Source organism: Crocuta crocuta, unplaced genomic scaffold (genome assembly GCF_008692635.1).
Source record: "Crocuta crocuta isolate KB4526 unplaced genomic scaffold, BGI_CrCroc_1.0 scaffold271, whole genome shotgun sequence".
Classification (NCBI taxonomy): domain Eukaryota; kingdom Metazoa; phylum Chordata; class Mammalia; order Carnivora; family Hyaenidae; genus Crocuta; species Crocuta crocuta.
This window is the reverse complement of record NW_027527824.1, coordinates 1,754,757-1,777,623: the sequence shown is the minus strand read 5'-3', so window position 1 is coordinate 1,777,623 and position 22,867 is coordinate 1,754,757. Positions and strand designations below refer to the sequence as shown.

Sequence of the window (22,867 nt, the reverse complement as noted above, 5' to 3'; positions counted from 1 at the left end):
ACAGATGAACTGGCTATTAAGAGGACAAATTATGTTAAAAGTAGTGGAATATGGTTGCAAAGGGAAGACAGCTTAAGGAGAAGTGATGTGGAACATAAGGAGAGTAGCAGGTTTTATAGGTGCCAGTAATTTCTCTGCCACATCAGGACCTGGGTAGTTTTCAAAGGGTGGGATGATGAGTGGTAGCATAAGGGGAAGTAGCTTTTTTCTGGTGCTTCCTGTCACATTGAGTACTTTGTGCACCTCATTTCATTTAGTTCTCACATTAATCCTACAAGATTTATAATACTATTCTCATTTTACAGCTAAGGAAAATGCAGTTCAAAGAGGTTAAGTAACTCGCCCAGCAGCTTCTTACCAGATTAGAGTGACAAAGATGGGACTAGAACTCAGGTCTCTCTCTATTCCAGACCTATGCGCTTTCTATCAAACTAGTGAAGGAACCCTGTGACCAAAGGCTCTGCACTTGGAAATTTGTCTTGAAATGATCTACCTTTGCAAGGGAAAACCACCTTCCTTTTTTTGTTTAATTTATACCCCACCTTGCTCTGAAAAGATACAGGGTTGCTACAGAGGTAAGTAAGAACTTGCCCAGTTTTCCTTCTTTTGAGGGTACTGAAATCCTTTTGCATGATACTAGTCCCTTTAGAATACAGCCATTAGGGGCAGCTGGGTGGCTCAGTTGGTTAAGTGTCTGACTTCGGCTCAGGTCATGATCTCACAGTTTGGGGGTTCGAGCCCGGTGTCGGGCTCTATGCTGACAGCTAGCTCAGAGCCTGGAGCCTGTTTCAGATTCTGTGTCTCCCTGTCTCTCTGACCCTCTCCTGCTCATGCTCATGCTCTCTCTCTCTTTCTCTCTCTCAGAAGTAAATAAAAAAACATTAAAAAAATAGAATACAGCCATTAAAGCTGTGTTCCTCCATCTGTCACCAAATGAATACTGGTGTGTGTCCAGAATAGGCAAACAGGTAGAGACAGAAAATAGATCAGTGGTTGCTTAGGGTTCGAGGAGAAGTGAGAGCTTAGGGGTGATAGCTAAAGGGCATAAGGTTTCTATATGAGGTGATAAAAATGTTCTAAAATTTGTTGTGGTAATGGCTAAATAACTATGTGAATTAAAAACAAACTGTACACATAAATACTACTGTACACAAGGCAGATAACCCAGATCATAAATATACAAGGAAAAGATTATAACAAAATCTCACCCATCTCTAGGTACACAGCAGCCACAACTGGACCTAAGGAAGTTTCTGAGATCATTCAAGTATGTGTATATGTGGTGGTGGTTGGGAGAGCTCGTACACCCAGGTCAGGGGCTGGAAGAAGGCTCCTCTCCAGCCTTTAGCTTGTTGGTGGAACTCAGCTAGCTCTGCCAGACCTGAGAGTTTAATTAAAAACAATTAGGGTTTGGATATGTGAGAGTGGTGATTGAACAGTTGAGAGTATGAGCTATCTAATGTTTTATATCATGTATTACCATTTGAAAACCCTTTGAGCAGTATTTTATAAGCATTAAATCTTCTAGTTTTCCAGCTGCATGTTTATACTGGCTGCCCCTCCTTTTCTTTGTTTGTAAGTCAGACTCATTGTGGTTGTGGGTATTTTTAGCCTAACTCTACATCCCAGAAACCATCTGGTCTCTTGGCAATGGAAATTTTAAGCCAGTTGCCTTTTAGACAATGCTGCTTTCTCTTGTTTATGACTTCATTATGTGTTTGGAAGAAAGAGCTTCTCTAGATGTGCTAGGCCTGTTCTATGCCACAGTAGAGTAGAATGTAAGATCAATATGCTGTGGTAGAAAGAACACAAGCCTTAGAATCATAGAGATAGAGGTTTAAACCTTGGTTTCAGCTGTGTGACCTTGGAAGCTCACCTCCCTCAGTTCTTTGACTGTAAAATGAGGATGATGATGCTTATCTCATAGGATTTCTGTGTGGATTAAATGAGATACAGTCTGCTTAAAATAGCATAGTGCCTTAAAATAGCATAGATATTACATTCCTAATAAGAAATTTATTAAATATATACACTATGTGTTAGGGTTTAGGGGTACAGAAATGGATGTACACGAAGTAATAAGAGTAGTTACTTCACTTATTTTTTAATGAAGATGTTGTTTGAGTTCTTTCAGTCCTAAGAATATTATCAAGTTCACTGGTCTTAACTATTCTCAGCCAGTAATTTTTTTAAGTTTATTTATTTATTTTGAGACAGAGAGAGAAAGAGAGAGAGAGAAAAAAAGCAGGCTCCATGTTGTCAGCACAGAGCCCAAAGGGGGGCTTGATTCCATGAACCGTGAGATTGTCACCTGAGCCAAAGTCAAGTCGGACACTTAACTGACTGAGCCATCCATGCACCCCTCAGCCAGTATTTTGAAGCCTTATTTTAAGCAAATACTATGTGATATGTTTATAGCTTATAAGATATTTTTACAATTATTTTTGTAGCTCTTCATGTAACGGTAACAATGTAAAAGGGTGAGAATAGAGTTATATAGGAACAAAAAAAGCTTTTTGTGCCATTGAAACTGAGTTGGTATTAATTTTGAAATAGATTGTTATAAATTGTTTATTGCAATCTACAGAGCAACCACTAAGAAATAACTAAAACATATTTAGTAAAGGAATAAGAGGAGAATCAAAATTATATACTAGGAAATATCTAACACAAAAGAAGGCATTAGTAGAGAATTGAGGAACAAAAAAGGTATAGAGTATATAGAAAACAAATAGAAAAATGGCAGAAATAAATCCTTCCTTATCAGTAATTACATTCAATATATATAAATGAATTAAAACTCTCCAAATAGAAGACAGAGATTGGTAGAATGGATTTTTAAGAAATAAGATCCAAATATAGGCTGAGACTCATTTTAGATACAAAGACAAAAACAGGTTGAAAGTGAAAGGATAGAAAAAGATATTCTATGCAAACAGTGACTGAAAAAGAACTGGAGTAGCTAAACTGATATAAGACAATATAGACTTAAGGACAAAAATTATTACAAGAGACAAGACAGGCATTGTATAATGATAAAAATGTTAATCTATTAAGAGGATATAACCATTGTGTGGGGCACCTGGCTGGCTCAGGTCAGTAGAGCATGTGACACTTGATCTTGGGGTCATGAGTTTGAGCTCCATTTTGGGTGTAGAGATTACTTAAAAAAAAAAATTAAGTGTAAACACATATACACCTAATAGTGGATGCATAAAATATATGAAGCAAAAACTGACAGAATTGAAGGGAATAGTAAACCCTTTAATGATAATAGTTGGAGACTTTAGCACCCAGTTTCAATAATGGATATAATATAGATGAAATGTAAACAAGGATAGAAGACTTACACTATATTGTATACCAAATAGACTTATTATATATAAAGCATTTTACCCCACAACAGCAGAGCACACATTCTACTATAGTGCACATGGAACATTCTCCAGCATAGACCATATGTTACACCATGAAACAAGTCTCAATAAATTTTAAAAGATTGGAATAATACAAAGTATCTTTTTTGACCACAATAGAATGAAGCTGTAAGTCAATAACAGAAGAAAAAAAGGAAAATTCACAAATATGTAGACATTAGACAGTACATTTTTTAAAAAGCCAATGGGTCAAAAAATAAATCATAAGAGGAGTGCCTGTGTGGCTCAGTCGGTTAAGTGCTTGTGTTTGGTCATGATTTCATGGTTTGTGAGTTCAAGCCCTAGATTGGGCTCTGGGCTGACAGCTTGAAGCCTGGAGCCTGCTTCTGATTCTGTGTCTCCCTCCCTGCCCCTCCCACACTCATGCTCTGTCTCTCTCAAAATAAACATTAAAAAATTTTAAAAAAGAAATCACAAGAGAAATTAAAACATACCTTGAGAGGAATGAAAATGAAACCCAACATACTAAAACTTTTGGGATGCAGTAAAAGCAGTGCTTAGAGAGAAATTTATAATTCTAATGGTCTACATTTAAAATGAAGAAAAATCTCAAATAACTAGATCTGCATCTGTGGATCCTCCCACCTGACTCACAGGTATTCCCAGCACTAAACACACTTCATTCACACCTCCACCCTGTGACCCACTTCGCACATTTCTACCCCTGACTAGTGAGCAATTGTAGAAAGCCAGCCAGACTCTGTGGGCAAGCGAGAGACCACAAACTTCAGCTTTAGTGCCACCCTTGGAAAAGCAAAAGGGAGGCTGTCAGTGTATGGCCTGGTGTGTTGCAGGATCAAGAGAAGGCATACAAGCTTAAGAATTCTGCCACAAGAGAGAGCAAAAAGCAACTATGTCCATAGAAGATTTGAGAAAGCCTCAGAATCCCTACCAAGGTAGATGGAAAGTATGTCTTTCCCAAAGGCAGTTAATGAAGACTAGAGGAAGCGACTGCTACTTCAAATGTGAAGGCAGCAATGCAAAACTTCAAGGAACATGAAAAATCAAGGAAATATGACACCATCAAAAGATCATAATAATTTTCCAGTAATGGATCCCAAAGACATGAAGATCTGTGATATACCTAATAAAGAGTTCAAAATAGCTGTTTTCAGGAAGCTCAATGAGCTACAACAAAACACAGACAATTCAACTAAATCAAGACAATACAGTAAAAAAAAAAGAAAGAAAGAGAAGTTTAATAAAGAGAAATCAAAAGGAAGAACCAAACAGAAATTCTGTAGCCGAAGAATACAGTAAATGAAATGAAAAAATGCAGTGGAAACCATTAACAGCAGTATGGATTAAGCAGAAGAAAGGAGAATGGGAAACAGTGAAGAAAGCCAGTATGACCTGAGGGATACCACCAAAAGAAGTAATCTGCAAACAATTGGAGTCTCAGAAGGAGAAGGGTAGGATAGGGAGAAGGGAGCAGAAAGGTTATTTAAAGAAGTAAGAGCGTAGAATAATAAAGCTGTCAAAAATCTAAGAGAATCTTAAAAGCACTGAGAGAAAAGAGGCTTGTAACTTATAAGGGAACCCCCATGTGTTATCAGTGGAATTGTCAGCAGAAACCTTACAGACCAGGGGAATGGGGTAATATATTCAAAAGGTTGAAAGAAAAAACCTGCCAACCAAGAATACTCTGTCCAATAAAGTTGCCTTTCAGGAATGAAGGAGAGATAAAGAGTTTCCCAGACAAATAAAAGCTGAAGGAGTTTATCACGACTAGATCAGCCTTACAAAGATGCTGGAAGGAACTCTCCAGACTGAAACAAAATAATGCTAATTAGTAACATGAAAAATATAAAACTATACAACATACTGGTAAAGCTAAATGTATAGTCATATTAGAATCCTCTAATACAGTAACATGGTGGTGCATTAACCACTTAACTCTAGTATAAAGGTTAAGGACAAGAGTATTAAAAATAACTATAAAATAAATTGTTAATGAATACATATCAAGTGTCTTGTGACATCAAAAAAGTAAAGGGGTAAATCTTTTGTATGTGATGGAAGTTAAAGTGTTACTAGTATAAAATAGAGTGTTGCTAGTTTTATAAACTAGTGTTACTAGTAACACTAGTTTATAAAATAGTATAAAATGGGGAAAAAAGGGAAGGGAAGCAAAGCAATAGTACTATGGCAAATCATTAATTCACAAAGGAATGCTGAAAGAGAGGAAGAAAGGATCAAGGGAAGTAGAAAACAACTAGAAACAATGACTACGATGGCATTAACCACTCCTTACCTATCAGTAATCACTCTAAATGCAAATGGATTAAATTCTCCAATCAAAAGTCATAGAGGGGCACCTGGGTGGCTCAGTCAGTGAAGCATCCAACTCTTCATTTTGGCTCAGGTCATAATCTCATGGTTTTGAGACTGAGCTCCATGTGTCAGGCTCTGCACTGGGCATGGACCCTGCTTAAGATTTTGTCCCTCCCTCTCTCTCTGCCCCTCCCCTACTCATGCTCTCTCTTAAAAAAATGAAAATTAAAGAAAAAAAAGGTATAGAGAGGCTGGGTGGATACAAGACCCAGTTATATACTGCATATAAGAGACACACTTCAGTTTTAAGGACATATAGGCTCAAATTGAAGGGATGGAAAAGATGCTCCATGCAAATGAAAACCGAAAGACAGATTAGTTATTCTATGTCACACAATATAGACTTTAAACCAAAATGGGGCAGAGAGAGGCAAGATGGTGAAGTAGGGAGCTCCATACATTTCGCTAGCCCCCATCTCTCAAACAGAGAAGGTCTGAAGCCATAGGACATTGAACCACAGGAGTCTGGGAGGAAGAGACAGAGTCCACTAAGAAGACAACCTCATAGGGCTACCTCAAGAAACAAGCCAAAGTACACATGGTGGAGAGTCCAAAATACCACTATGAGTAGGGAAATAAAATAACCAAAGTCTCAACAAGAGAGACCAAGAGACACCATTCAAAGAATACTTCCTGAATGGACACGCCTTGGACAGTCAATGAGCCTTCTTTAATATAGCAGTATTTGCAGGTGCAGAGCACATAACAAGCTTTTAAAACTAACGAGACAGAAAGCTAGCCAAAATGACGAAACGGAAGAACTCTCTTCTAAAGAAATTCCAGGAAGAAATGACAGCTAAAAAGCTGCTCAAAACATATAAGCAACATAACTGACCAAGAATTTAGAACAGTAGTCATAAAATTAATTGCTGGGCTTGAAAAAGGCATGGAAGACATCAGAGAAGCTATTGCTACAAAGACTATGGAGCTTAAAAATAGTTGTGATGAATTTAAAAATGCTATAAATGAGATGTATAATAAAACGGTGGTGTCCAATGCATGGATTGAAGAAGCAGAGAGGAGAACAGGTGAATTAGAAGACACAGTTATAGAAAAAGAGGAAGCCAATAAAAAGAGACATAAACTGATCCAGGAGCACGAAAGGAGAGTTCAAGAGCTGATTGATACAAACAGAACAATGTCTGTATCATAGGAATTCCAGAAGAGGAAGAGAGAGGGAAAGACGCCGAAGGAATACTTGAACAAATTATAGTTGAGAATTTCCCCAATCTGGGGAAGGAAACAGACATTGAAATCCAAGAGGCACAGAGAACTCCCCTCAGATGTAACTTGAATTGATCTGCACGACATATCATAGTGAAACTGGCAAAATATAAGGACAAAGAGAGAATTCTGAAAGCAGCGAGGGATAAAAGGGCCCTAACCTACAAAGGGAGACCTATCAGAGTAGTTACAGACCTATCTATTGAAACTTGGCAGGCCAGAAAGGAATGGCAGGAAATCTTCAATGTGATGAACAGAAAAAATATGCAGCTAAGAATCCTCTATCCAGCAAGCCTGTCATTCAGAATAGAAAGAGAGAGAAAATTCTTTCCAAATAAACAAAAATTGGAAGAATTCATCACCACTAAACCAGGCCTACAAGAAATCCTAAGGGGGACTCTATGAGGGAAATGTTGCAAGGAACACAAAGTACCAGAGACACCACCACAAGCATGAATCCTACAAACAACACAATGACTCTAAACCCATATTTTTCTTTTTTCTTTTTTTTTTAAAATTTTTTAATGTTTATTTATTTTTGAGAAAGACACAGAGCACAAGTGGGGTAGGGGCAGAGACAGACAGAGAGATAGAGACAGATTCTGAAACAGGCTCCAGGTTCTGAGCTGTTAGTACAGAGCCCAACGCTTAAGCCCATATTTTTCAATAATAACACTGAATGTAAATGGACTAAATGCTCCAATCAAAAGACAAGGTAGCAGAATGGATAAAACAAAACAAAACCAAACCCATCTATTTGCTGTCTATGAGAGACTCATTTTAGACCTGACGACAGCTTCAGATTGAAAGTAAGGGAATGGAGAAATATCTATCATGCTACTGGAAGTCAAAAGAAAGCTGGAGTAGCCATATTTATATCGGATAAACTGGACTTTAAAGGCAGTAACAAGAGATGAATAAGGGCATTATATAATAATTACAGGGTCTGTCCATCAGGAAGAGCTAACAATTTTAAATGTCTATGCACTGAATATGGGAGCACCCAAATACATAAAACAATCACAAACAGAAACAGTCTTATGGACAAGAATGTGCTAATAGCAGGGGACTTTAATACTTCACTTACAGCAATGGATAGATCAACTAAACAGAAAATCACTAAAGAAACAATGGACCTGAACGACACACTGGACCAGATGCATTTAACAGATATATTTAGAACTCTACATCCTGAGGCTATGGAATTCACTTTCTTCTCCAGTACACATGGCACATTCTCTAAGATAGATCACATACTGGGTCATAAAGCAGCCCTCAATAAATATAAAAGAATTGAGATCATACCATGTACACTTGCAGATCACAATGCTGTGAAACTTGAAATCAATCACAGGAAGAAGTCTGGAAAACCTCCAAAAATATGGAGGTTAAAGAACACCCTACTAAAGAATGAATGGGCCAATCAGGCAATTAGAGAAGAAATTTAAAAATATATGGAAACAAATGAAAATGAAAATTCAACAATCCAAACTCTATGGGATGCGGCAAAGGCAGTCCTAAGAGGAAAGTACATTGGACCCCAGGCCTATTTCAAGAAACTAGAAAAAGCACAAGTACAAAATCTAACAGCGCACCTAAAGGAACTACAAGGAGAGCAACAAGAGCACCCCAAACCCAGTAGAAGAGAAATAATAAAAATCAGGGCAGAAATAAAAAATATAGAATCCAAAAAACAGTTGAGCAGATCAATGAAACCAAGAGTTGGTGTTTTTGAAAAAATAAACAAAATTGATAAACCTCTAGCCAGGATTCTCAAAAAGAAATGAGAAAGCACCAAAACAGACAAATCACGAATGAAAATGGATTTATTACAACCAATCCCTCAGAAATACAAGCAATTATCAGGGAATACTATGAACAATTATATGCTAAGAAACTGGACAACTTAGAAGAAATGGACACATTCCTAAACACACACACACTACCAAAATTCACATGGGAAGAGATAGAAAATCTGAACAGACCCATAACTAGTGAAGAAATTGAATCAGTTATCAAAAATCTTCCAACAAATACGAGCCATGGGCCAGATGGCTTCCCTGGGGAATTCTACCAGACATTTAAATCAGGGTTACTACCCATTCTTCTCAAGCTATTCCAAAAAATAGAAATGGAAGGAAGACTTCTGGCTTCATTCTATGAAGAGTTAATACCCATTCTTCTCAAGGTATGAAAAAAATAGAAATGGAAGGAAAATTTCTGGACTCATTCTATGAAGCCAGCATCACTTTCTCAAGCCAGACAGAGACCCAGCAAAAAAAAAGAACGNAGAAAATCTGAACAGACCCATAACTAGTGAAGAAATTGAATCAGTTATCAAAAATCTTCCAACAAATACGAGCCATGGGCCAGATGGCTTCCCTGGGGAATTCTACCAGACATTTAAATCAGGGTTACTACCCATTCTTCTCAAGCTATTCCAAAAAATAGAAATGGAAGGAAGACTTCTGGCTTCATTCTATGAAGAGTTAATACCCATTCTTCTCAAGGTATGAAAAAAATAGAAATGGAAGGAAAATTTCTGGACTCATTCTATGAAGCCAGCATCACTTTCTCAAGCCAGACAGAGACCCAGCAAAAAAAAAGAACGATAAGCCAATATCCTTGATGAATACAGATGCAAAAATCCTCAACAAGATGCTTGCAAATCAAATTCAACAGCACATAAAAAGAATTATCCACCATCACCAAGTGGGATTCATTCCTGGGTTACAGGACTTGTTCAGTATTTGCAAATCAATCAATGTGATACATCACATTTAACAAAAGAAAAGATAAAAACCGTATGATCCTGTCGATAGATGCAGAAAAGGCATTTGACAAAATACAGCATCGCTTCTTAATAAAGACCCTTGAGAAAGTCGGGATAAAAGGAACTTACTTAAACATGATAAAAGCCATCTATGAGAAGCCCTGAGCTAACATCATCCTCGATGGGGAAAAATTGAGAGCTTTTCCTCTGAGATCAGGAACACGACAGGGATGTCCACTCTCACCACTGTTGTTTAACATAGTGCCAGAAGTCCTAGCATCAGCAATCAGACAACAAAAGTAAATAAAAGGAATCAGAATTGGCAAAGAAGTAGTCAAACTTTCACTTTTTGCAGATGACATGATACTCTACATAGAAAACTCGACAGACTCCACCAGAAGCCTACTAGACCTGATCCATGAATTCATCAAAGTCACAGGGTACAAAATCAACGTACAGAAATCAATGTACAGTTGCATTTTTATACACCGATAATGGAGCAACAGAAAGAGAAATCAAGAAACTGATCCCATTCACAATTGCACAAAAAAACAAAATACCTAGGAATAAACCTAACCAAAGATATAGGAGATCTGTATGGTGAAAACTACAGAAAACTTATGAAAGAAATTGAAGAAGACACAAAGAAATGGAAAAACATTCCATGCTCATGGATCAGTAGAATAAATATTGTTAAAATGTCATTACTACACAAAGCAATCTACAAATCAATGCAATCCTAATCAAAACTGCACCAGCATTCTTCTCAAAGCTAGAACAAACAATCCTAAAATTTGTATGGAACCACAAAAGATCCCGAATAGCCAAAGTAATACTGAAGAAGATGACCAAAACGGGAGGCATCACCATCCCAGACTCCAGCCTCTACTACAAAGCTGTCATCATCAAGACAGTATGGTATTGGCACAAAAAGAGACACACAGACCAATGGAATAGAATAGAGAACTCAGAATTGGACCCACAAATGTATGGCCAACTCATCTTTGACAAAACAGGAAAGAGTATCTAATGGAAAAAAGACAGCCTCCTTAACAGATGGTGCTGGGAGAACTGGACAGCAACGTGCAGAAGAATGAAACACCCATATTAATTGTAACATTATTCACACTAGCTAAGATGTGGAGACAGAGTGTCTATTCGTGAATGAATTTGAAATATGTGGTGTGTGTATACACACAGTGGAATTTTGTTCAGTTATGAGAAACAAGGAAATCTGCCATTTGTAGCAACATGAATGGGCCTTGAGGACATTATGGTAAGTGAAGTAAGTCAGAAAGACACGCACTGTATGATGACACTTATTTTTTTAATGTTTATTGTCAAGTTGGTTTCCATATAACACCCCGTGCTCATCCCCACAAGTGCCCTCCTCCATGCCCATCACCCCCCTTTCCTCCCCCCACTCCATTCGGTCCTCAGTTCTCATTTATTTGTGGAATCTTTAAAAAATCCAAACTCCTAGAAGAAGAGGGTAGAAACATGATTGCCAGGGACTGGAGTAAATGGTGAGATGTTGGTCAAAGGATATAAACCTCCAACTATAAGTTCTGGGCATCTCATGTACAGCATGGTGATTGTAGTTAATAATACTGTATTATATACTTGGAAGTTAAATGATCTCACCACAAAAAAGAAATGGTAATTGTGTGAGGTGATGTATGAGTTAACCCTACTGTGGTAGTCATTTCACAATATATAAATGTATCAGATCAATATATTGTATACTTTACATGTATACTATCAATTACATCTCATAAAATTATATCTCATAAAGCTGGGGGGGAAAGCATCCAGATTGCAAAGGAAAAAGAACTATCTCATTTCACAGATGACATGATATTACTCATAAGAAATCCTAAAAATATTAGAATTATTAAAAAAAATACTAAAGCCAATACATTTAGCAAAGTTGCAGGATACAAAATCACCACATAAATATCAGTTGCATTTCTATACGTTGCCAGTGAACATTGTGAAAATATAATTAGGAAGGCAATTCCATTTACAGTACCATAAAAAAGAATAGGATAGCTCTGAATCAATTTCACCAAGAAATGTAAGACTTATATGCTGAAAACTACAAAACGCTGAAATAGTAGAAGACGACTTAAATGAAGGGAAAGACCTTCTATGTTCATGGCTTAGAAGACTTAAAATTGCTAAGGTGGCAATATCCCCCAACTTGGTTTTTAGATTCATTGTAATACCTATTAAAATTACAGTCTCAGGGCACCTGGGTGGCTTAGTCGGTTAAGCGTCCGACTTTCGCTTAGGTCATGATCTCGCAGTTTGTGGGTTCGAGCCCCGCATCGGGCTCTGTGCTGATTGCCAGCCTGGAGCCTGTTTCAGAGTCTGTGACGCCCTCTCTCTCTGACCCTCCCCTGCTCACGCTGTCTCTCTCTCTCCTAGAAATAAATTTTAAAAAAAAATTTTTTTTGAAAAAAAAAATAGTCTCCTTTTTTTTTTTTTTTCCAGAAATGAACATGCTGATAGTAAAATTCACATATTGGAATCTCACATATTCACAGTCTTGAAAAAGATCAAGGGTAGAGGACTCACACTTCCTGGTTTCAAAATTTATGCCAAAGCTACAGTAATCAAAAGAGTAAGGTATTGAAGCAGAAGTAGATATATCAATCAGTGGAATGGTACTGGGAGTCCAGAAATAAACCCATATATCTATGGTCAGTTGATTTTCAAAAAAGGTACCAAGGCTATTCTATGGGGAAAAAGAATAGTCTTTTCACATATGGCGCTGGGACAACAATTAGATATCAATATACTAAAGAATGAAATTGGACCCCAGTTTGGACCCAGAGTTTAACTGTATAATTACTGCTCTTATAGCACTTTTTGTGATATGGTAGCATGGACTTCAGTGACTGGATGTGCCTATGAGCCAAGATTATCTTCCATCAATCTGTCTTTCATGCCTTGCACTGAGTTGGTGCTTAGTAAAGTCAGCTGACCAAGGGAATGGAAGAGACAGACAGTGACAGTTTCAGGTATACTGAGGTTTACCAAAAAGATAAAAATTTAAAAAAAAATTTTTTTTTAATGTTTGTTTTTGAGACAGAGAGCATAAGCAGGGGAGGGGCAGAGAGAGAGGGAGAAACAGAATGAAGTAGGCTCCAGGCTCTGAGCTGTCAGCACAGAGCCCCTGATGCGGGGCTCAAACTCATGACCTGATCATGACCTGAGGCAGAGTTGGACACTCAGGCGTCTGAGCCACCCAGGCACTCCAGAGGTTTAGCAAAAAAGATTTTAGATAGAAACTACTTTGGGTATCCTTGTTGTGCTTGAGGACGGCAAGTATGGGTTTCCTCCTTGGGCCTTTTCTTTCACCAAAATGGAATTTAGGGGACATATGAAGAGGTTCCCCCAGCAATAGGTAGCTGTCATTTGTATATCTGATAATTTGGGCATGTAGCCCATGCCTTTAAATTTGACTCTGCTACTGCTGACAATATGGATTCATAGCGTGTTTTTAAACATTATATTGGGGCCCTTGGGTGGCTCAGTGGGTTAAGTGTCTGACTTTGGCTCAGTTCATGATCTCACAGTTTGTGGGTTCAAGCCCTGCATCAGGTTCTGTGCCGACAGCTCAGAGCCTGGAGCCCCTTTCAGATTTTTTGTCTCTCTTTCTCTCTGTCCCTCCCCTGCTCGTGCTGTCTCTCTGTCTCAAAAATAAACAAACATTAAAAAAACTGTTTAAATTACATTAAGCAAATTCTTAATGGAGTATTTGGACCTTCAAATACAGGTCCAGACTCAGTTTGAGTACCTCTATTGATATGGAGCTCAGTATCTCCCAAAGCAGCTATCAGTGAAATGCTCTATTGAAAGTTACAAAGCTCTTTCTTATGTTGAGCAGTACATCTTTTTCTCTAAGTGTCTACTATTTCTCCAGTGGAATGATGCCAAACAAGTCATGTATTTGAAATAATAACNAAAAATATTAAAAAATAAAAAATAATAAAAAAAAAAAGAAATAATAACGCCTTCTCTTTTAACCCTATGTTCATTCCTCCTGACCCAGAGTATATGTTGTTCACTCCAGCATTTTAATGTGTCATCCAGTTTACTTCTGGGTGGCTTACACCACTGACGGTTTGTGTGAGTTCTGGGAATGGAATGCAAGTGAATTTCAGTACAGTGCCGGGTAAAATATAAGACAAGCTGATTTCTAAGCAGCTGCCTTTATAGGGTGATGTCTAAGTTTCCTACCTGTTCCAAAATACATTTCACACTAGATGGTACAACTCACATTATTTGTTTAGGTTCAGTGTTGAATTTTCGTGGTAAAGTGTAGACATGTGATGCAGGTTGGCTACCTCTCTCTCCGGTTAATACTGTAGCATAAATTGTTCAGCAGACTGGAACCCTATAGCAAGGTGGTGTGGCCATGAGGCATAGGATTTGAGGGTTTTGAAAGGGAGGAATAGCACAGAAATGCTGGAATAGATGCCATTGTGGGTCGTGGCACCTGGATGGTTCAGTCCTTTGAGCAGCCGACTCTGGATTTTGGCTCAGGTTGCAATCTCTGTTTGTGGGTTCAAGCCTCATGTTGGACTCTGCACTGACAGTGTGGAGCCTGCTTGGGATTCTCTCTCTCCCTCTCTCGCTGCCTTTGGTCAGCTTGTGCTCTCTCTTTCAAAAATAAATAAATTAAAAAAATAATTATTGTAGGTAGGACAAGCCTTCGCTAGGGACATAGGGAGAGGAAAGGCACTGTGGGAATGCACCCTATTACCTCCTTTGTAAGTTTTCTGAGTTAATCCTGCCACAGTGAAACTTAAAAAGTAAATCTTTTGCACAAAAGAGTAGCTAGGATGATGTATTTCATTCCAAAGCTAAATAGAATCATTCGAGGAAATAATTTCTGCCTGCGATCATCTGGCATGGCTATGTGTCCACCTTGACTGCTAGCAAATTCTTATTTATCCTTCAAACTACATGTGCCACAGGGAAGCTTTCCAACCCTGTCCTCACTCCATCCAGGTCATTAATAACTCCCTCTTTTATGCCATTCTGTGTCTGAGGCATACTTTTTTCGGTGTCACTTCACTGTATTGTATGATTTATTTGCCTGCCCCACTGGACTCTGATTCCTGGAAGACCCTGTGTCTTCACGACACATGAGACTGTGTCTCATTCTTCTTAGTATTCCCAGTGCCCACATGTGCTCCTCAGTGACTGGCATATAGTAAGTATGATAATTGCTTATTGAATGGAGTTGTAGCACAGGGAAAATAACAGCTGTGCACATTTGGAAAGGCATTATTCTCACTGGACATGTATTAGGCACAAATTGGAGATCCGGAGGGATGCCTGGGTGGCTCAGTCAGTTAAGCATCCGACGTCGGTCATGATCTCACGGTTCGTGGGTTCGAGCCCCACGTCGGGCTCTGTGCTGACAGCTAGCTCAGAGCCTGAAGCCTGTTTCAGATTCTGTGTCTCCCTCTCTCTCTCTGATCCTCCCCTGCTCAAGCTGTGTCTCAGAAATAAATAAAAAATTTAAAAAAAACAACAAATTTGAGATCAGGAAACAAAGGTTAGTAATAAGATAATAAAAAACTCCCACTTACAGTCCCCCCTTGTCAGTGGGTAGGTGACAGTCACCTGCATATAATCCTTACACAATAAGATTCATGTTATAATACAGGTACTGAAGGTTTTGGATTGGGTTGTAAAGTCATAATGTTGCATGCGTAAGACAAAAAAACTGTGTGTTCTTGAAATCTCTTAAATAGCCAGGATTTAACTTTGGAAGCTCAAATGTAGAGAATTAAGGAAGAGACTACATTTAGTTTTGACTCCCTACATAAAAACTGAGTGCACTGATATGTATTCTGTAAGTACTTAAAGTATTTATTTTTTGGCTCACTTAGATTGCTTGGGTTTGGGCCTAATAAGAGGAAAAAAATTTGTTGTAAAGGTGATTTTAACACTTTATCTGAAGTGCGCGAAGCCTCTTGAAGAAGGTGAAGTATCCCTACATCTCACTAAGCACGAGCAGAACAGCCATTGATCTTTCATCATTTAAGCAGGGTTTAGTGTGGAAACAAAGGCTTATACTGAATGTCCTCTATGGATAGCTCTTTCTCTTTTGACAGGATTTGTTCTTAGAATGTTTTTTGTTAATAAATCAATTCATTTCCTATCTGTAGCTTCCCAAAGGAACTGTCTTTCTTGGTGGGTGGCTATGAGAGCACAGAAGAGATTGTCATTCTTTTTCCTTCGTTAGCATATGGGCTACTTTTGACTATTTGTCTTTATTTATTTAGGAACCTAAATTCCAAGGTGGAACGGAGTCAGAGCTGCAATGACACAGCTCAGGACAGAGCGAAGAGCAGACTCAGAGCAGCCCCAACCAGCAAAACCAAGGTACATCTCAGACACAGGCCTCTGGAGCTCTCTACTCCCATCCTGTAGCTCCCTGCATATGGCCCTGACAGAAACTATTGCACATGCTATTTAAGCAGGCTCCGTGTCCAATGTGGGGCTTAAACTCATGACCCTGAGATCAAGAGTCACATGCTCTGGAGCCAGCCAGATGCCCCAGAAACTGTTCCAGACGAGCAGAAGCAGAATGGGTCTTGGGTATACTAATTATGTTGGAGAAGTTTGCAAATAGATGTAAAGGAAGAGTTTAAGTTGAATTAGGAGCCAGAAGGGTAGAATGTGGGCCAGTAGAACTTTTTAAAAAGTTCTAGATGAGGTTTTTTTCTCCTATAGGTTTTCAATTTTATTGTTGCAACTGTGTATGAATTTCTGCAAACGGTGTATATTCTAGGTTAGGGATTTTCCCCATTTCGTAGGCTCACATCACCTTTTATCCCTTTTTTAACCCTTCCCCCACTATCCTTCTACCATCATGAAAGAGTTATGAAGAAAAAAAATATATGTTTGTATGTATAATCTTTTTCACCTCTTTTAGGTCACAACCATGACCCCGACCTCCAACCCCATCATTGGTGTCCTCTTGTCCACTCAAAACAACCGCTGTCTGTCAGCCCCTGACTTAACTGTCGAGAAGCGTCTACCATTCAGCTCCCTCTCTTCCTTGGCTTCCCTGCATAAGCCAGAGCGCTCCATCAGTCCTGAGAGCAATGACAGCATCTCCGAAGAACTCAACCATTTCAAGCCCATTGTCTGCTCACCATGTACTCCTCCCAAGAGACTCCCTGATGGCCGAGTGCTAAGTCCCCTCATCATCAAATCAACACCCCGCAACCTAACCAGAAGTCTGCAGAAACAGACTTCTTATGAGGCTAGTCCAAGGATCCTCAAAAAGTGGGAACAGATCTTTCAGGAGCGGCAGATCAAAAAGACCCTTTCGAAAGCCACCCTCACCTCCCTGGCTCCAGAAACAGGGGAAGACTCAATAGTCTCTGAAGTTACCCATCCTAGCAAGGAGAAGTCACCTCAGGCTTTAAATACAAGACTGGCCAGTGGGCAAGTACTCTCTGAGTGTGCAGGACCCACCCCCACTGACCTGGATTATTTCCCCTCCGTTAGCCAAACAAAAGCGGAACAGGGCAGCGATAGTAAAAGGAGCGCTGAGATCCCGTCGGAAACCTGCTGTTCTTCAGAACTCAGAGTGGGAGCCAGTGGTACTTTGGAGAGAGAGCACAGTGAAGGGCCGGAGCCAACCCCAGATGCCAAATTAGACAAAACCTGTATAAGCGCAACCATGAAAATCTCGGCAGTTAATTCAGCGCTACCCAAAAATAGTGTTCTGGGTGGGGTCCTCAAAACAAAGAAGCAGCTGAAGACAGCAAATCATTTTGATCTGCCTAATGGTGTGCTGGCAGACAGCCGAGGTGAGGAGCCACTTCCTTCCTTGCGTCGGGGCCGGAAAAGACACTGTAAGACCAAGCACTTGGAACAAAATGGCTCCCTTAAGAAACTGCGACAGAGCGGTGTGGAGGTGGTCCTGGCCCCAGCAGAGCCCGTACTGCGGGAGATGGAGCAGAAGCTGCAGCAGGAGGAAGAGGACCGGCAGCTGGCTCTGCAGCTGCAGCGCATGTTTGACAACGAGAGGCGGACTGTGAGTCGGCGAAAAGGAACCGTGGATCAGTATCTCTTACGGTCCAGCAACGTGGCCGGGGCCAAGTAGTACTTAATGAACAGTGTTACCTATTTTTAAGAGGTCTTTGGGCTTGATCGTTTATCCTGAAGAGCTGAGTGTTCTCACTTTGGGTTTCTTTCAATGGCAAAACACTGTCTGATACGGTTCTAGGAGGTCCGGAGCCTTTGTAGTCTATGGCCAAGGGAGCTGTGTCGCTGTCTCCTTGCGACCGAGGCCAGAAGCACTCCTCACCCCGAAGTGACCTGCCCCTCAGGGCTCCTGGGCCAAATCGGGCAGCACCCGCTTGGAATGAGATTCAGGAGCACAGCGGCCCGAGTTAGAAATGGTAGAGGAAAGAGGGGGATACCTTCTTAAACTGACAGACCTCCTGACTTCTTTCAACAGGGTGTTATTTTAAATCAGCCTTGCAGATAAACATTACTTCCATCTTTGTCATAGAGTGGATCCGCATTGTTTTTTGTCAGATTCTAAAATGATTATCATCCCCCTTCTCCTTACCCATGCCACAAGTAGATGGACCTACTGAAATTGGTTGAGTTTTTCCCTTCTACAAGTTAATGTACCTTCCTTGTTTAAAAAGTAACATTTGATTAATGCTGTATAGTTGACAGACCACTTTCACAGTCACTGTTCAATTTGGTCTTCCCAGGAGTGCTAACTTGCAAGTGGTGTGAGCCCCATTTTAGATGATGGAGCTGCAGAGCACATGTTCAGATTCTCTTGTTTACTAAGTGGCACAGCCCAGACTGACTGTTGGGTCTCCCAACGAGAAATCCCATAGATTTTCCACACTTACAAGTTGCCATAATGGATTGTGGCCCAAGGGCATGGCAGGGGAGCTGGCTGGGCATTTAAATACTGATTGTGCAAAATTCATAGGCAGATCATTGAGATTGACGAGAAGTACAAACAAATATTATGCAGTTATCCCCCCACCCTGCCACAGTTTACCCTTTTCTTTTCTGGTTGGGGGACAGGTCCACGCTGTGAGACAAAGTCCAGTTGAGCTTCCTTAAAAGTACAGTTGTGCTTCGTTACTATTCTACATGTCCAAGAGTTATCTGCAATGTTGATCTAAAATCCAAAACAGTTGCCCAGAAGTCAGGTAAGAGCAATGCTGAAACTCCATACTATGGAAACAAGGTATCTAGCTGGATGCAGCTGGTAAATTCAGTCCCATGGACCTTTGGGGTTTATTTTCCTTAGCAGCTGACACCATGTGTCTTTTGCATCCCTGGTGGTGCTTGGTGCTTCTGCCCGTGTGGGCTCATTGAAAGTAGGGATTAAGATATGATTTTAGGGAATCTCAGATGGGCTGGAGTTCCCTGTGCATGTATGAGCTGTTACTATAAAGTCATGTGACTGGCATTTTAAAAGGTTTTATAGCTTCTATATCCCAGTGTGTGTTGTCTTCCTCGAGTGGCCCCAGCAAGATACCGCATAGTTTTTCTAATGATGTTGCCGTTGGCAAAAACATTTCCGGAACTCTCCTCGAAGTCTAGAAACGTCTAGCAATATAGACTCCTACAATGTTAGAATCGGGAGGGAACTTAACGGTTATCTATTCCAACCTCTTCCTCTTTCCTGAGGCGAGGCAGAAGCTAAGATCCAGAACGGTGACTCACTGATCACTAGGGATTTACTAGATCACCTTCCTTTGATTCCTCCCAGGAGATTTGCCCCTTCTTCTCTGGACAAATCTTTAATCTTTTGTGGTTATAGGAGGGAGAATTTTAAGTCTGAAACTAGTCAGAGGCTATTGAAGCCTCTGGAAGAGAAGGTAGGTCAAGATGGTTTGGAGTCATAGATGAGGTGCAGCCGTAAAGCAGGCATTTTCTTCTAACAGTTCCCAGAGAGATGTTCCAGAGATGTCTTAGCATTCTAGTCGTCATGGAGATATGTGGAGGCTCCTCAGTGACTACTTTGGTGGGCGTGTCACTCACTTGAATGTATGTGTTCTGTGTTGTGTGTCTGTGTGTGTGCACACATGCAGATGTACGTTTAAAAAACATGCACCAATCTCATTACTTTGTATTCACACCACTTCAGTTCTAGGCCCTGCCAGCAACATATGCCTCCAAAGGCTGCTGGAGGATTGATACCCAAGACAGAAGAGCTGGTGCTGGTCTGTGGAGGAAGAAGAGGATGACTTACTAAATGCCCTTAGAGAAATTATCAGTTCCTGCCATTTCACACAGTTCCCTTTGGATCTGAGTAAATATTTATTAGAAGGCTAGTCTCGTGGGTAGAAGCAAAGACACTTATTTTTCCACTTGCCACCTTTTTCTATATCTCCAGTAATTTGAAACACTTTTCGGTTGGAACTGACTTTTGTTTTTGGAAAAAAGATAAATATTTTTAGAAAAAGATATATATTTTAAATATTTCCCCCAAAGTACTACTTTAATTTTAAGAAATTGCATAGCAGTAGCAACAAATTTTAGTTTCAGGTGCAGAGTGAAAAGCTACTTCCTGTTAAGTGAACTTTCCAAATGCTGGATCCAGCTTACTGACTTTCCTCTTTGCACCTCCTGTTGTGCCTGCAGTGGTACGGACAATTGTTGCTTTCCAGACTTCCATCTGAGCATTAGCCCTTCACATAGAGGCAGAGCAGTTTAGGTTAAGGAGCAACAGGGCTTCACCTTTGATCTGCTCGGCTTTGGAGGAGGAAAAACCACTAAGGTATTATCTGTATTTTAAGATACTTCCCTTACTTAACTAAAACCTGAACACTTTTTCCTTCTGAAAGAATTCTGTGTCCTATTGCTTGTTTGCTTGCACATGGAGTTGTCAGAGTGAATTATTTGGAGACAGATAAGAGAAAGACAAGAAAGGAAAACAGAATGATGGGAGGGTTTGTGAGCTAGAATGAGAGAAATCCTTATTTCACAAAACAAACATTTCTCGTGAATCATTGGAATCTGATTCACCCTACAAATTTCCCATGCCCGACTAACTCTGTTCCTTGTATATATGTATTCTGTATTTTTTATTAAAGGGGAAGTTCTGAGAGGTTGAAGGATCAAGGTCATTCTAATGGGAAGTCCAAGAACTGCAGTGCCCTGGGAAGGGGCCCTCAGCCCTTTTCCATAGAGCGAGAGAGACACTTTGGGAACATGCTCATGACCCGTTGATTGTATCTGCTGGAAGAAGTCATCTGGGCCTGTTGGGATGGTGTCAAATCAGGCAATTAAGCATCCAGCCCTTGGCCCCTTTCATAGAATTGCGTCTTTTTAAAGGTTAATTCACCTTGGTTGAAGCTTCCCAGGAAAACCCTTTGTAAGTGGCTTCATTTATTTTTTTTAATTTAACTTTTAGATTTTTGTCTGGAGGAAGAACTGGTGATGAATGCCTTCTATTTTTGTTTCTTCGTTTTTTGTTTTTTCTCATTTTCTCTAAAAGAAAAAAAATGCCCTTTAAGGATTAAAGCTGCTTAATTAATTGCTGTCTGATTACAAAGTGACAGACTAAGATGGGAAGCTGCCACTGTGCTTGACTGGTGATGCTGATGACCGAAGGCTGTGCTGTTCATCCTTTTTGTTCCATTCAGACATTCCTGAGCTTCGTTTGAACTTGTGCCAACCCTGTGCTGGGTCACGGAGATACAAGGATGGAAAGGACAGTCCCTGCTCTTGAGAAGCTCAGTCTCTAATGGGATGTATTTGAAGGTATATATGGCTGGAGAGTTTGTTCATGGTCGTGTGAAAGGCCACTTCTTCATAGTGATGATCTTGGATGGGGCCATTTTAGATACTGTCCAGACCTAGCAGGCTGCCTTGAACATTTTAGACACCCCCATCAGTATTTCTGAATTTGATTGCAACACTGCTTTCCATTTCTAAGTAATTTTATCAGAGGAGATTGAATTTTCTCCTCCAGTGATACAGAACAATAATTTCTCTTCAGAAGCTGCTTTTTACATAAGCCCCAGGAAATGAGGCAGGGTGTGGATCACTGACATGGTCAAAGGAGGCCGACATCCCACCCTACTGACCTCCTATCCTCTCTCCTAACCAGACCTCTCACCAGAGCTGGCAGCGACTTTGAATTCCTTTCCTTTTTCCTGCCTGGCTTTTCATCAAGATGGAAAGCCAACAGGAGAGGAAGGAAAGAAAAATTGAAGGCTGGTTTATAATCATAAAATGCTATATAGCTAGAAAGGGCACGGAAATTATTCAGATCAAACTCATCCACCTGCTTCCCTTTTTTTTTTTTTTTCTGTGAAATAAGGACCTTGAGGTCTAGTGCCCTCTGCCTTATTTTACACTGTAGTTTCCTAGGATCTAAATAGTCCTTTTAAGTTACACACACACACACACAATTTGCTAATGAGGAGGACACCCAAATGATTTAGGAAGCTTTTTAATAGGTTTTTTTCTTCCAAAATTTTTCAGTTAGAATTAAAGTATGCCTATGTCCCCTGAACACACACCAAAATAGGGAAAACCCCATAATGTGACTAATGTGAATATGGAATCTTGGGACATGATATATTTTGATTGGAATAGTCATCATTTTAACCACCAAGGGTTAAAACCCAGCCGGCCTTTCATTTTTCTTTGAAAAAAATCAAGAACTCCTTAGAGACTTAAATCTTTCTCAGCCAGCCTTTCCCCCATCAACCAAGAGAGTGGTCTTTGGTCTGATTTTTAGAAGTGAACATAGTTGCTTATAAATTCTTGTGACTTAGTGACAAAGCAGGTATTTTTTGGGGAGTCAGAGAGATTCTAGGGAAAGCTGCTGCTGCTGAATAGATTTTGCTCCAAAGATGATACAGAAAATGCATCTTTACACGTGACTGTTACTCACTGTAGCTTTCTGAAGAAGATAGTTCTACAGGAAAATGAGACATAAGCAGAGGTCACAACCAGTTTAGAGATCGGTTAAACTGGATGAAGATAAAGTGCCAAGACTGAATGTGCACACTGTTCTATGTATTATCAGTATTTTTATTCTTCCTAAGAAAAATATTTACACACTTTG

At 39.8% G+C, this 22,867-nt stretch overlaps 1 protein-coding gene across 1 annotated transcript in view; it reads left to right on the top strand.

The window, feature by feature from the left end:
* The window catches only part of RNF169 (ring finger protein 169), a 101,192-nt gene extending 78,325 nt beyond the window's left edge, over positions 1-22,867 (top strand). The window contains exons 7-8 of the mRNA XM_077777718.1: positions 16,077-16,176; positions 16,730-22,867. Coding sequence (XP_077633844.1) covers positions 16,077-16,176; positions 16,730-17,911 — 1,282 coding nt within the window. The 3' untranslated portion in view covers positions 17,912-22,867. The remainder of the gene's footprint in view (positions 1-16,076; positions 16,177-16,729) is intronic.